This window comes from Sebastes fasciatus, chromosome 8 (assembly GCF_043250625.1).
Source record: "Sebastes fasciatus isolate fSebFas1 chromosome 8, fSebFas1.pri, whole genome shotgun sequence".
Classification (NCBI taxonomy): domain Eukaryota; kingdom Metazoa; phylum Chordata; class Actinopteri; order Perciformes; family Sebastidae; genus Sebastes; species Sebastes fasciatus.
The window spans coordinates 19,826,063-19,840,970 of record NC_133802.1 but is presented as its reverse complement, the minus strand read 5'-3'; the positions used below and the strand labels follow the sequence as shown (position 1 = coordinate 19,840,970).

General features: G+C 41.6%; 1 protein-coding gene across 5 annotated transcripts; it reads left to right on the top strand.

Annotated features, from left to right (window-relative positions):
• Positions 1–5,128: 5,128 nt before the first annotated feature.
• LOC141772778 (uncharacterized) lies at positions 5,129–14,256 on the top strand. Of its 5 annotated transcripts, XM_074644180.1 has the most exons (7): positions 5,129–5,469; positions 6,554–6,629; positions 6,818–6,970; positions 7,113–7,440; positions 8,046–8,204; positions 8,738–8,833; positions 13,051–14,256. In XM_074644180.1, exons 4-7 carry the CDS (start codon positions 7,327–7,329, stop codon positions 13,360–13,362), a joined length of 681 nt encoding a protein of 226 aa, XP_074500281.1. In that variant the 5' UTR covers positions 5,129–5,469; positions 6,554–6,629; positions 6,818–6,970; positions 7,113–7,326; the 3' UTR covers positions 13,363–14,256. The 5 variants fall into 5 exon arrangements, with proteins under 5 accessions (XP_074500281.1, XP_074500277.1, XP_074500280.1 ...); XM_074644176.1 differs by having other exon boundaries at positions 6,818–7,440; XM_074644179.1 differs by lacking the exon at positions 5,129–5,469 and adding an exon at positions 5,702–5,859 and having other exon boundaries at positions 6,818–7,440.
• The last annotated feature ends 652 nt before the right edge of the window (positions 14,257–14,908 follow it).

Genomic DNA, 14,908 nt, shown 5'->3' with positions numbered 1-14,908 from the left:
TATTTCACCTGCTTGGCAGTAATGTTAGCTGACCAGACGAAGATCTCTCCACGAATTATTGCTGATCCTAGTGTTGGCTTTTCCTGCCTCAGCATCCCGACCGCGGCCGGAGGAAACAGGGGAGACACCGGAGTTTTGGTCGGAGACGATAACGTTTCTCGCTGCGGAGCCCCGTCACTTCACAAGACACGGGAAACCTCTGTTGGTCTGGAAGAGCTGCAGCATTTATCTCTGCACAAACGTCCACTGTACATTCACAAGATATTCTCAGAGCTAAACTAACTCTTCTGCAGTGTGTAGTGTGCGCGCATACACGTGAGAGTGGAGCGAAAGAGCGAGAACGAGCGTGGTGTGTGAGTGAAGGCAAGCAGGCAGGCAGAGGAGCAGAGTACAGCAGAGACTCCGGCCCCGGAGACCAAAGCTACGATCTCCCCCGCGTCCTCCGACCGCGGCCAACACTGTTTAACAGACAGGCTTCCCTAGATATAACTTTGCGGTTTTGGTGCTTCCGTGTAGTTTGTGTTGGAGTCTTGTCCGAACAGCATAGCCACACGCGAGCGCACATGGGACACCGACCTGGATTGATTTATACGTGTAAGAAGTTACAAACAGTCCCTTTAACTAATTATGCATTCTTTCAGCTACAGAAACTGTTCAACTATGAAAATATTCAGCTCTTTAAAGACATTAGTGACTATATTCAACTTTTTTCTACCATTTATACTTTTTAAAATATGTTTTACAATGTAACTCAATGGAGAAAATCTTCAAATCCTCTTATACATACTCCACTTTGAAATGCTACTGCCCTCACATTCTTTCAGCTACAGACACCATTTAAACTTTAAACGGGTTACAAGAATTTGAACTGGTAAATTTACACTCAGATTTTTCATATCTTTTACAGTTTTTGAATGATCACAGTTTTAGTTTCATGCTGTTGACAGACCTTTTCTGAGTTCAATATGGCTGTGTATTGGACGAAATGTTCAGAGCTAGAGTGAGTGACATCAGAGCTAGAGTGTAGAGTACCTTTAAAATCTTCTGTAAAATACATTACATTTATTACATTTCAGCAGTGTTGAGAAGCTACTGTGAAAGTGTAGTAACCTTCCGTACTCTTGAGGCCTACTGATAAATGGTACAGAATTACATGAAACAATTAAGGTTAAGTTTCAGTTTTACTCATCGTCCTCTGTCTCTACTGTGTGGGTGTGTGATGGTATGTGGTAGCTATTTTTTGACTCTGGTCTGACTGGTTGGCCACACCTGCAGCAGCAGGTAAAGTTTTGTTTCGTTTTTATGTTCACATATCCCTTGTGTGGTGTTTGGGGTCTGTGGGACCCGTTTTCAATGTTTACTAAAAGAAAAATGATGTGATTCATTATTTTTTCAACCTCAGACTCATTGGCCTTGTCTCATTTTCTATGAAGAACATATAAAAGAACACATTTTTCAATGACTGCACACTGTACAGCCCCCTACACAATTATATTACATATGTGATGTTCGGGTCCTCACAGATAAATGTGTGGAAATTGTAGGTGCTGTGTACAGTATCTACACTATGTCATCCTCTGACCTGGGCCTGTTGTAAGTGTGTGTGTGTGTGTTTGTTTCTATATGTGTGTGAGTTTTGTCTTTCTGCTCCTGCTGTTCCCGCATGAGGTTGTTACATTTCAAGCACCGACACCTGTCTGCTCCCACATTCTCGCACATTTTACCCTCTGTCTTGTGGGAACTAGTCTATATTTTCTCACACTATATCCCAGCTGCAAATTGGCTGTGTGGCTCCTTATCACAATCGATCAAGATGGCAAAAAGACTCTGCTCAGAGGGCTTTAGAAATGATTTTAGAAGAGAGAGAACTTTTGGAAGATGAAGATGAAGAGGAAGAGTTTTCAGAATATGAGGATCACATTTCTGTCAATTCAGAGTCTGACAATGAGTATGAAGAAGAGGATGAGACTGACCATCAGGCAGCTCAAAAACGAGCCCCTCAGCAGCCAGCAAGTGGAGAAATATGGATGTCAAAAGATGCAACACACACACACAGTAATACTCTGCCCCTCATGTGCTGTGTAAGCTGGCATAGGCTATGTGTTCAATGGGGTTCGTGTTGTGTAGACTGACATGAATTTCTAATTAAGTTCAAAGAAATAAACATCAATAAAAACATTGTTTCATTTATATTTGTTCAAGATAAATGTTTTTTTCCACCCATATCTTCATTATAATTGATTTTTATTTTTTATTACATTTTATCACAAAAAACAAATAGCACTTTTGTTCATAAATAATATCCTACAGAAGTAAATGGCAAATATTAACCATATGCTGTCTATATTGCTTGTAATTGGGATAAAGTAAACTTCTGTTTAGTATTTTTACATAAATTGTTATGGCTGTATTGATTTAAAAACCCAATAATGGGGTGGGTCCAACAGATCGGCAGACATTGGCTGAGTAACAAAAACATGAACACCACACAAGGGATATCAAAGCAAATTCACTAGAGTCAAAATTCTAGTTTTAGGCTAGCATAGAGTGGAGTGCTGAGGTTTCCGTGTTGGTTCTGATATAATGACTCATTTTGGACAGAAAGCGCTTATTGTGTTCACATTATGTTATCCAAATCTTTCTTCTTCTTCTTCTTCTTCTTCTTCTTCTTCTTTTTCTTCCATATGTTTTTTGGACTTCAACTAATTCTGCAATCTTTCAGCTACAGAAATTGATCAACTATCAAACATTCAGCTCTTTAAGGACATTAGTGCATACATTCAACTTTTTTCTACCATTAATCTCAATGGAGAAAATCTTCAAATCCTCTTATACATACTCCACTTTGAAATGCTACTGCTCCCACATACTTTCAGCTACAGACACCATTTAAACTTTAAACGGGTTGCAAGAATTTGAATTCTAGTTTTAGGCTTGTATAGAGTGGAGTGCTGAGGTTCCCGTGTTGGTTCTGATATAATGACTCATTTTGGACAGAAAACGCCTATGGTGTTCACAGTATGTTATCCAAATCTTTCTTCTTCTTCTTCTTCTTCTTCTGTTTCTTCTGTACACTTTTTTCACTTTAAAGGGACTGTTTGTAAGAATCAGAAATTGCTTGTTAACAGCGACACCTGTGGCCGTTAAGTCAACGAAAGTCAGCGTCCTGTTGCTCGGGCTTGTGCTTGTGCTTGCTCTACATAGACATGAACGAGCATCGCTCAAAACAGTGAGGTGACACACGTCAGCTAAAATCACAATATCACTCTATATTTCACCTGCTTGGCAGTAATGTTAGCTGACCAGACGAAGATCTCTCCATGAATTAATGCTGATCCTAGTGTTGGCTTTTCCTGCCTCAGCATCCCGACCGCGGCCGGAGGAAACAGGGGAGACACCGGAGTTTTGCTCAGAGACGATAGCGTTTCTCGCTGCGGAGCCCCGTCACTTCACAAGACACGGGAAACCTCTGTTGGTCTGGAGGATCTGCAGCATTTATCTCTGTACAAACATCCACTGTACATTCACTAGATATTCTCAGAGCTAAACTAACTCTTCTGCAGTGTGTAGTGTGCGCGCATACACGTGAGAGTGGAGCGAAAGAGCGAGAACGAGCGTGGTGTGTGAGTGAAGGCAAGCAGGCAGGCAGAGGAGCAGAGTACAGCAGAGACTCCGGCCCCGGAGACCAAAGCTACGATCTCCCCCGCGTCCTCCGACCACGGCCAACACTGTTTAACAGACAGGCTTCCCTAGATATAACTTTGCGGTTTTGGTGCTTCCGTGTAGTTTGTGTTGGAGTCCTGGATTGATTTATACGTGTAAGAAGTTACAAACAGTCCCTTAACTAATTATGCATTCTTTCAGCTACAGAAACTGTTCAACTATGAAAATATTCAGCTCTTTAAAGACATTAGTGCCTACATTCAACTTTTTTCTACCATTTATACTTTTAAAAATATGTTTTACAATGTAACTCAATGGAGAAAATCTTCAAATCCTCTTATACATACTCCACTTTGAAATGCTACTTCTCCCACATACTTTCAGCTACAGACACCATTCAAACTTTAAACGGGTTACAAGAATTTGAACTGGTAAATTTACACTCAGATTTTTCATATCTTTTACAGTTTTTGAATGATCACAGTTTTAGTTTCATGCTGTTGACAGACTTTTTCTGAGTTCAATATGGCTGTGTATTGGACGAAATGTTCAGAGCTAGAGTGAGTGACATCAGAGCTAGAGTGTAGAATACCTTTAAAATCTTCTGTAAAATACATTACATTTATTACATTTCAGCAGTGTTGAGGAGCTACTGTGAAAGTGTAGTAACCTTCCATACTCTTGAGGCCTACTGATAAATGGTATAGAATTACATGGAACAATTAAGGTTAAGTTTCAGTTTTACTCATCTTCCTCTGTCTCTACTGTGTGGGTGTGTGATGGTATGTGGTAGCTATTTTTTTAACCTGGTCTGACTGGTTGGCCACACCTGCAGCAGCAGGTGTGGCCAACCAGTCAGACCAGGTTAGCCTTAGTTTTGTTTTTATGCTCACATATCAAAGCAAATTCACTAGAGTCAAAATTCTAGTTTTAGGCTTGTATAGAGTGGAGTGCTGAGGTTTCCGTGTTGGTTCTGATATAATGACTCATTTTGGACAGAAAACGCTTATTGTGTTGACAGTATGTTATCCAAATCTTTCTTCTTCTTCTTCTTCTTCTTCTTCTTTTTCTTCCATATGTTTTTTGGACTTCAACTAATTCTGCAATCTTTCAGCTACAGAAACCGCTCAACTATCAAACATTCAGCTCTTTAAGGACATTAGTGCCTACATTCAACTTTTTTCTACCATTAATCTCAATGGAGAAAATCTTCAAATCCTCTTATACATACTCCACTTTGAAATGCTACTTCTCCCACATACTTTCAGCTACAGACACCATTTAAACTTTAAACGGGTTACACGAATTTGAACTGGTAAATTTACACTCAGATTTTTCATATCTTTTACAGTTTTTGAATGATCACAGTTTTAGTTTCATGCTGTTGACAGACTTTTTTCTGAGTTCAATATGGCTGTGTATTGGACGAAATGTTCAGAGCTAGAGTGAGTGACATCAGAGCTAGAGTGTAAAAACTCTAACTCGTATTTGTTGGCATAAAAAAGCGTTTCAAGTTGTTAAGACTTTGAAATATACGTTATTAACATTTGAGTCAAACATATAAGTCAGTCCAGCAAATCAGACATTAAGTTGGCGTCAAATCCATTAAATGAGTTCATAATACTTCTATCTTTCAGTTGTGAACACAGACTGTAGGTTGCGAGTCAACACAAGGGGCGAAAGTTCAGATAACTCTCGTGTCTTTGTTGTGAATGGAGGGAAAGACAACTTTCAGAGTTGAAGTTTGAAGTACTCCGCCCTCCAGTCTGTCTGTCTGCACCGGAGCTCCAGGCTGACTCCACACAGGTAAGATTAACTTATTTTTCGTTTGATATAGTTGAAATTGTGTCATATTTGTATTCAGAGTTATATGGTGTGATACATTAACAGATACGGTAGATATCACCATGACAACAGTTAACGTAAACACTAGTAACGTTAGCTTAGTTAAGGACAGCTAGCAACTAGCTGATGCTAGCGAGGCTTGTATGGACCAGAAGCTTTCAAACAGGGAGGACGATGTTAGGACTGGTTAGTCTGAATGGTATTAATGTGTTGTAACGTTACGGTAACGTGTCGGTACAGTATTACAGCTAGAGGGGTAGTTAGCTGCTTCCACATGTCAACGGCTAAACTGCGCTAACCGTTAAGCTGTTAATGCTAACGGGACATTGTGGTGACTTCTAGCCGGTGTTGGTGAGTAACGTTAGTGTTGCTGTTTCAACTAAAGTATACGTTAGTTAGCTGAATGCTTCGTGTCTTAACTAGGAGGTCACTAGGAGAGTTTAGACCTCCTCAAGGACAAAGGCCCGTCGCCCGTAGCGGCTACAGTCAAGTCCGTCCGTCCGTCTTCCGTCCCCCTCCGGTTAACACTATTAGCTCTCTCAGCACTATTGCCTCAGATGCACTGACACAACGGGCCGATGGTCGACCGACGGACAGTTTGGGGCCGTCGGTGAGCGTCCGTCGGCCTTGTTTTTACGGTGTGCCCCGCAATTAGCTCTGTTAGCTCCATTAGCTATATTAGCTCTATTAGCTCTGTTAGCTCTGTTAGCACCGTTAGCCCGGATAGCCACCGCCATTTCGGCTCTGCACCTCCATGTGTGCTTGTGAGGTCAGAGTGGAGGAGTGGAGAGCCATGTGCAGACTCTTTGCATAAGCTATTCTAAAAATTATAACTTCATAACTCCAAATGAATGGGACAGAATATTGTATTACATTTGTCAAAATACTGTCAAATCCAGAGAGCAGTCTACTGTTTACAATTACATTAAATTGATATGTTTAAAACTTATTAAGAACCTGTTTGAGCGACATTAACCACATCATTAATTATTCTACCACTGCCTGCTTTGCTAATTTCCAGCAAATTGTCACCTTTGTCTTTCAGATTGAAATGAATGCAGTCACAGAAACTTTTCCGGATTTTGCTGCTTTGGTCCATTGGTGGAATTATGGACAATGAGGTTTGAGTCAAAACACACTTTTTTCAATAAGACTGAGCAAAAAATGTGCTTCTCATGCTGTCCACAAAACACCAGCAGATGATGGCATGCCAATTTGATAACCAAAGTCTTTTCAAGCCAGTGTTACATGTGGAGAAAGTAACTGACATCAAAACACCTTCTTTGGATGATGTCCTTTTGCATTTTAGGTCTTTCAAGCTTGTGGAGAATATCTATGCAGACACTGAGATTTTCGATCCTGAGGCTCTCAACAACCATCATCCATTGACTGCATACACAGTGGGAGGGAAGATACTGGTGACCCCAAAAGTGTGCCTGCTGCATTGAAGGGACGCAGAATGGTGAGTATACTGATTACTCTTCATAGATTGAGTCTGTTGCTTCTGCTCTCGTCAGTAGGCACCCCTGTCTTCAAGAACCGGGCAGTGTAACGGGGTATGATGGATGGAAAATGAGCATAAAATACAAACTTGGTAATTACAGGTCCAAGCTACGTAACGCAGGCTGCATTGAGGTCAGCATTAACCGGAGAAGAAGCGGTGAAGATGATGGTGCAGGTCCTTCTTTGAAGAGAGCAAAGCGAGGGGAGATTAACTATGTTCCTGACCACCCAGATACCCATACTGATGACTCGCTGGAGGAGGAAAGACTTGCTCTGGTTGAGGAGTTAAAGAAGAGGAATAAGAATGTTGCACTCATGAAGCAACAGATGGAGGTGACATTCTCCCTGAGGCGCAAGGAGATTGTGGAGCTAGTGCCTATGGTGTCAGAGGTTCAGGAGCGGTGGCCTGCTCTGTTTTACGAGGCAGAGGTAAGCAGCTGAGCCAATAATATATTATGTTGTGTTTCAGATTTAGTCTTTGCAAAATAAGAATCTGAAGTTGTTTACTTCCGTTAACCCTCATCCTACCAACTGGGGTACCGCCAGACCCCAGAGGTATACTTTTTGTCATATCTCACATGCTTTGTTCTATCATTTAAATTTTTTCATCACTTTGTCAATCAATTTGTTCCTTATGACTTCATATCATTGTTTTCTGTTTTAATTAGTGATTTTTAAAAATACCAATGTATTGGGGTCCTGGGGGTCCCACCAAAAGCACCCAATTGCAGCCTATGCAGTTAAAATAGGTCAAATATAATAGATAAATCAAATGTTTGCCATGGGTCCTAATTTAACTAATTTATTATTAGTGTAATTAATGTCATCCTTCAGATGACATTAATTACACTAATAATGTTTTGAGATGGCATAAGTTAACATGGTGCTATGATGGTTGTTTCTTACAGCAGATTTTTCTTGGGGTCCCAAGGATGAGGGTTAATAAAATACGTATTTTAACATGAGGATGGTGTTGAAATTGTATTGACTTTGTATTGGACATTTACGTTTGCTGTTCTGTTGTTGTTCAACAGATCAGGGAAGAGTTTCTTCGGCTCACCAACAAGGACCTAATAGACAACTTCGGAGCAGCCATTAATCAGCACACTCCTAGGCTCCTTAAACTCTATCGGGCTAGGCGGACAGCTTTCCCGCCTGAGATGGATCAACTCCTTAACAGACTGGATGAAGAGGTGAATTTTTAGACTTAATAATCTCATTATTCTGGACATTATGGAAATAAATGTATAAAAGGGAATTTTTTTTTTTTTTTTATAAAGCTGCACTAATCAATATTTTTAAATAAACATTGGGTCAAATTTGAGGTGTTGCTCATAGTGACAAACCATCAGAATAACCCCACTGTACACTACCTAAGGGACAGACAAAGATAGCGACAAGGTGGTGAAGAAAGTGGAACATCTAACAGCTAAAAAGCCAGCTATTTATATCAGGAGTTAAAAGGAGTAAATCTTAAGACTTTCATTCAACAGGTATTTGCTGGATGTGGAAGAGGACAGCTGTTTGCCACATAATCAACCTTATAAGGCCATAATATATCAAGTGTGTGATTGTTTCAGTCTGTTGAGTTCTGCATCTAAGTGGGCAAAAATAAATAAATGCAGCTTTAACACAAACTGGGAAGCATGTTTCCATGTTTGTTCTCAGCTTTCTTCATGTTTGTTACATCTTGGTGTAATTTTTCTCCCAACCCTTTGTGTTTCAGACATCTGACATCACAGCACATCGACAGACTGCAGCCTTGAAGGGCCTCCCCTTGTATCTCCGTGACAGTCATGAGAAGCTGTTCAAGAACTGTCTGGTGAGTGGTTATTAGTAGAAAATGTAAATATTTATTATTATTCTGTTATTAAAAATAGACTCTCTTTGACTTCAATCTTTCTTCTTCTTAGTCCTCTTGGCCCCCTTGGGAGCATAGGGCGTCCACCATGGATCTCCACCTCACTCTCTTCTGTGCAGTGGTCTTTGCTTCTTGCCAGGAGGTCCCGATCTTGTTTAACTCGTCAAGCACAGACCGTCTCCAGTTGTTTTTTGGTCTCCCTGGCTTCCTCTTTCCTTGTGGGTTGTAGTCCAGAGATTGTCTTGTTATGTTTGTTTCTTGTTTTCTGAGTGTATGCCCGATCCATCTCCACTTTCTCCTTTTGATTTCTTTGTTGATTTGCTCCTGGTTTGTTTGTTTCCACAGGTCTGTATTTGTAATTTTTCTGGGCCACCATATCCTCAGTATGTATCGGAGGCAGTTGTTGATGAACACTTGAAGTTTGTTGGTGATTGTGTTTGTGGTTTTCCAGGTTTCACAGCCATAGAGAAGGACAGATTTTACATTTGAGTTGAAAATTCGGATTTTTGTGTTTTTGGAGAGCTGGGAAGAGAGCCATACAGGTCGGAGTGTTCTGAAGGCATGTCTTGCTTTGCTGATGCGTAGCTCCACATCCTTATCTGCTCCTCCGTCTGTGCTGATGTTGCTTCCCAGGTAGACAAACTCTGCCACATTTTCTAGGGGTTGCTCCTTGATATTTATTCCCTGGTGGGATTTAGTGTTGATCCTCATGACCTTGGTCTTTCCAACGTTGATCATGAGGCCTAGCTGTTTGCTGTGTTCATGTAATTTGTTTGTCTTCTGTTGCATTTGTGTGTGTGTTCCTGAGATCAGTGCCAAGTCATCTGCAAAATCGAGGTCTTCCAATTGTGTGAAGGGAGTCCACTGTAACCCCGTCCTTTGGCCATCCACTGACTTTTTCATAGTCCAATCGATGGCAACAAGAAAGAGCAGGGGAGACAGAAGACAGCCTTGTCGTACTCCTGTTTTTATTTGGAGGGTGTCTGATAGCTTTCCATTTGAAATGACTTGGCCCGTGAATCCATTGTACATACATTTAATGAGATTGACCAGTTTTATGGGTATTCCGTAATGTCGGAGCAGCTTCCACAGGATGTTTCTGTCTAGGCTGTCGAAGGCTTTTTCAAAGTCAACAAAGTTGATGAACAGTGATGACTGCCATTCGATGCACTGCTCGACAATTATTCTGAGTGATGCAATGTGATCTGTACAGGAGTTGTTCTTCCGGAAACCTGCTTGTTCCTTCCTGAATATCTTGTCCAGTGGTTCTTGCATTCTATCCAAGATGATTCGGCAGAGGATTTTGCTGGGGACTGAGAGAAGCATGATGCCTCTCCAGTTCTTGCATTCACTGAGGTTGCCTTTCTTGGGAATTGTGACAATTAGCCCTTGTTTCCAGTCATTGGGTACCTCCTCTTTTACCCAGATCTCATTTAGAAGCCCGTGGAGGATGTCAGCGGTGGCACTGATGTCTGCTTTCAGTGCATCAGGGGGGATGTTGTCCTTTCCTGGTGCTCTGCCGAGCTTCAGTTTTTTGATGGCTCTTTTGATTTCTTCCTTTGATATCCTTTCACAGTTGATGTTTAGGTCTCGTCTCGCTTCTTCAATGTCTGGGGGGGTGTCTGGAGGAGGTCTATTGAGGACTTCCTCAAAGTGTTCCTTCCAGCGCTCTAGTTGTTGGGAGTCTTTAGTGAGAAGGTTTTCCTGTTTGTCTCTGATAGGCCGGCTAAAGCTCTTGTTCTTACCAGCTAACTGTCGGGTAATTTTGTACAATTCCCTTGCGTTGTTCTGCCTGGCTGCTGCCTCTGCTTTGTTGGCAAGCTCCTCCGCTTGTGCTTTTTTGTCCCTCTTGCAGCTCTTTCTGACGATTATGTTCTTTTGTTGGTAGTCTTGTCGGAGGCCTTCCTTCTTATTGCGGTCTGTCTCTCTGTTGAGTTTCAGTTTGCTGTCTCGCCTAGCTTCAATCTCCCTCCATGTTGGATCAGTAATCCAGTCTTTTCTTTTGGGGTCTCGGTACCCCAGGACAGTTTCACATGTGTCAGTGATAGCCTTCTTGCATCTTTCCCAGTTGTCATTTATGTTTTCTCCCTCTGCTAGGGTTTGGAACCGGTTTCGGAGTAGAATTCCCCATTCTTGCCGTGCCTTGATGTCTTTTAGTTTTCTTGTCTCAAATCTTCTCTGTACCCTGTTTCCAGCTTTCTGTTTTACTGCCAACTTCATCCGGAGTTCTCCCACGAGAAGATGGTGATCTGAGTCTATATTGGCGCCCCTCTTGACTCTGACATCGAGGAGAACTCTCCTCCATTTCCTGTCTATTGCAATGTGGTCGATCTGGTTCTCTGTGCGGTGGTCCGGAGATATCCATGTAGCTTTATGGGTTTGTTTGTGTGGGAAAAGACTGCCTCCAATCACCAACTCATTGAGGGCACAAAGGCTTGCAAAGAGAAGCCCGTTCTCGTTCATCTGCCCCAGACCTTCTGTCCCCATTGTTCCCTTCCAGTCGTTGTTATCCGTTCCAATCTTGGCATTCATGTCTCCCATCACAATCTTAATGTCTCTCTTGGGAGCCTTTTGGAAAACTGCCTGTAGTTGTTGGTAAAAAGTTTCTTTCACTTCAAACACAGCAGTGTTGGTTGGAGCGTAGCACTGAATGCATGTGATATTGCGTCCTTTGGATGCGAACCTGGCTGTGATGATCCGTTCTGATATTGGTTCCCGTTCTATGAGACTTTTAGCTGCGTCTTTTGATAGGAGTAGTCCTACTCCATATGTGTGGGGGTCTTCTTCCTTTGGGTTGCCAGAGTAGAGGAAGGTCTCTCCAGTGGCAGTTCTTACCTCTCCAAAGGTGTTCCATCGGCTTTCACACACCCCGATAATGCTTATGTTGTACCGTTGCATTTCCTTGGCCAGTTGTGCCAGTTTTCCTGTCTGGTATAATGTTCTAACATTCCAGCATCCAATTCTCGTTCTTGACTTAAGCTTCAGCAGACTTTTCCCCCCTTGAGGTCTCTTTTGAGTTTGCCCCAAGGGGTTCATGGGTCCCATTTGAGGGTCGTCAGTTAGGCTTAGGTCACTTTCGAGGTAAGTATCCATAGTTTCAGTTTCTGTAATCATTTATTTAACAGCAGGGTGGGTGATTAGCCCAAGCTGCCGTTTCCACAAGTTATCCGCAGTGGTCGTAGACCACTTTTCTAAAAGCTCCATGGTCAAGAGGCAGTTTTGACTGTATTTTGTCTGACCCCTCGCCCTAGACCTGTCCGGTTTGGTAAAACCTGCCAGGAGTTGCCTCCCACCGGCATAGCTCTAAGGGGTCAATGGGGTGCACAAGCTCCCTTACCACGACAAGGTAACAGTCATAAAGGAGACTTCAGACTTCAACTTTTGCCTCTGCCATTTTGTCCCATTCTAGTCTATCCATCCCAGTATCCTCCTTGTTCTCTTTATCTGTCCCAATGCCCACAGTGTCTTCAAGAGTTGTACTTTGCTTGCTATTAGTTGATTCAATTGGTTTCATGTATATGGGGGTTAAATCTTTGGTTGCGGGGTATGAGATGGAAATGTTTAACCCTAAGAGATCCACATAGACCCGTTTTCGTTTTTCTTTAGGGGGGACAGCAGGCCAGCAGTATATGTAATTAATTAAAATAAATTGTTCCATGCCCACTTATGTCTCATAAGTTGTTGCAGCATCAAACTACATGTGATTATCATAAAGTGGGCATGTCTGTAAAGGGGAGACTCGTGGGTACCCATAGAACCCATTTACATTCACATATCTGGAGGTCAGAGGTCAAAATGACCCCTTCTTCCCTCTCCTAAATGTAGACTAATTTGGAGCATTATTTAGCCTCCTTCCCGCTAACATGACATGGTTGGTGCCATTGGATTCCTTAGGTTGTCTAGTTTCATATGAGACAGTATCTTCACTCTAGCTTTAAAACTGAGCCGCTACAACCTCTCAAAGACAGTAATGTCGGTCGAGATAGCCGGCGATCCCGCTGGTTTCAGAGGGTTAAAATGTCAAACATATAAGTAATTCAAGGTAGGAAATTAGCTTTATACAGTATTTGGAATAATTTGCGTTATAAATTATTCTGAGCCACAGTATTTTAATGCCAAATGTCTTTCAGTTTGATTTACTATTCATGCGTTGGTCATTTTTTGTCTGTCATCACAAGGCCACTGACCCAGAAGAGGAGCAGACGAAGGGCCTCATCGTGGGTATCCTCACTGTGTTGGAGGATGATGACAGTTCAGCTTCTGCAACAGTCATTAATGTTGCTGTTGTTGTAGAAGAAGACATCGTCCTCCAGGATCTCCCTGACCTGCCAACGGCTTTTGCTTACCTCTTTGGGCTGATCTACGCTTTAAACCTCCAGTACCCAAAAGAACTGAGGTACACATTCGAAACCATTAAAAAGGTTTTCATGGGACTTGGAACTGATCTCTCTGCAAGAGTCCGATCCCTCAAAAACAAACTTCTTCAGTGAATCCACCGAGTTAGCTGATAATGTTGGGTCTGGGACAGTTTTGAATTGCAGAGGTTCCTGTTGCCCCTTGTAGAATGACTTAAATCTCAGTTGCCTGAGATGGATCCTCCTCTTACCTCCTCTGATTTTAAGTTCAATCTCCCCACCTCTCCTCTCCCTTTTCCCGTTTCTCCATTTCTCTCGCCATCTTCTTTCCTCTCTCAATCGGTCACCTTAACTTGTCTAACTTTCTTACTTAATTTGCATATTCTCCCAATCTCACTCAAATTCTGACCTCTAAAACCCTCCCCTTCTGTCCAGCCAACACGATAACTGTCTCTCTGCAACTCACAAACTTGTATCTACCTCGAACTCCTCTTCTATGTCTCCTTACCTGCCCATCTCTTGCGCTCCGACGTGCCTGAATGCTCTCTTACATTTATCCTGCACCTTATTGGATATTGTTAACCACGTGGCTTATGTTAAGATTGAATAGTGTGTAAATTGATGACACACACCATTGGGCTGCCTTGTTATTTTATTGTTAAAGTTTTATTAGATTGACAGTTCTGGATCACAATTGTTCTGTTTGGAGTTCCATTTCAACCCATGAGCTACTTCTTGTGGTAACTGAATCTTCTTATGTTTTGTATTTTATCATGGTTTATTACACGGCGTTGTTGAATACTCGATTCTGATTGGTTAATTACGGCGTTCTGCGGTCTGTTATTTCTTTATAGCAGACCATTGCTATGGGCGCAGCTCTGATGTCAGACTCTGACAGACCGTTTTGTGTCAAATTATTGATTTCTTAAGTAAGTAGCCGTGTAATAAGCGGGATAATGTACAGCTAGCAGGTCATTGTTGTGAAAGAATCCCCTTCAGGGCGATGCCGCTCAACGTTCCTTTTACAACAATGACTGGCTTGCTGTACATTATCCCTTACGTAGATGAGTACTCTTTTTAGTAGTCTCACTGTCGAAGTGCTGACTTTTCCCTTTAACTTTATCTTACTAAGGTCACAACTGCTACCTCATTGTATTATGGTGTTCCAAGATGTGATTCATACTAGTATACAATGTTAAGTGCTTCATGTTAGTTAAGTGTTAAGACTGGGACAGTTATGGGTCTCAGCAGTTACTTGGCCTTGTTCCAAAGGTTTGGATAGGCTGTGTTTTAATTAATTAAAAAAAGAAGTTTTGAAGGTAGATGTTGCATCTGTAATTATTTATAATTTGATGGGTAGTTATTGGTCCTAATTTATATATTTGACTTACCTTAACTGTTGCAGTGCACAATTTGAAGTTACTCTAACCTATTCCACTAAATGAACTCAACTGAAATGAAGTGGGTACTATGTACAGGTTTAAGTTACTGCAACTAGAGTTAAGTTAACAGAAATAAGGATTCAAAGTTGTTACAATATGAAATTATAAATTACTGCAACTTGAGTTGAGTTGACGGAAATAAGGATTCAAAGTTGTTACAATATGAAATTATAAGTTACTGCAACTTGAGTTGAGTTAACAGAAATGAGAATTGAAAGTTGAGCAAACTCAAAAGCAAA

Coding starts and splice junctions, on each gene's coding strand:
- LOC141772778 (XM_074644176.1), top strand. CDS start 7,081: ATGAGCATAAAATACAAACTTGGTAATTACAGGTCCAAGCTACGTAAC. Junction 7,441..8,045: donor CTCTGTTTTACGAGGCAGAG/GTAAGCAGCTGA, acceptor GTTGTTCAACAG/ATCAGGGAAGAGTTTCTTCG. Junction 8,205..8,737: donor TTAACAGACTGGATGAAGAG/GTGAATTTTTAG, acceptor TTTGTGTTTCAG/ACATCTGACATCACAGCACA.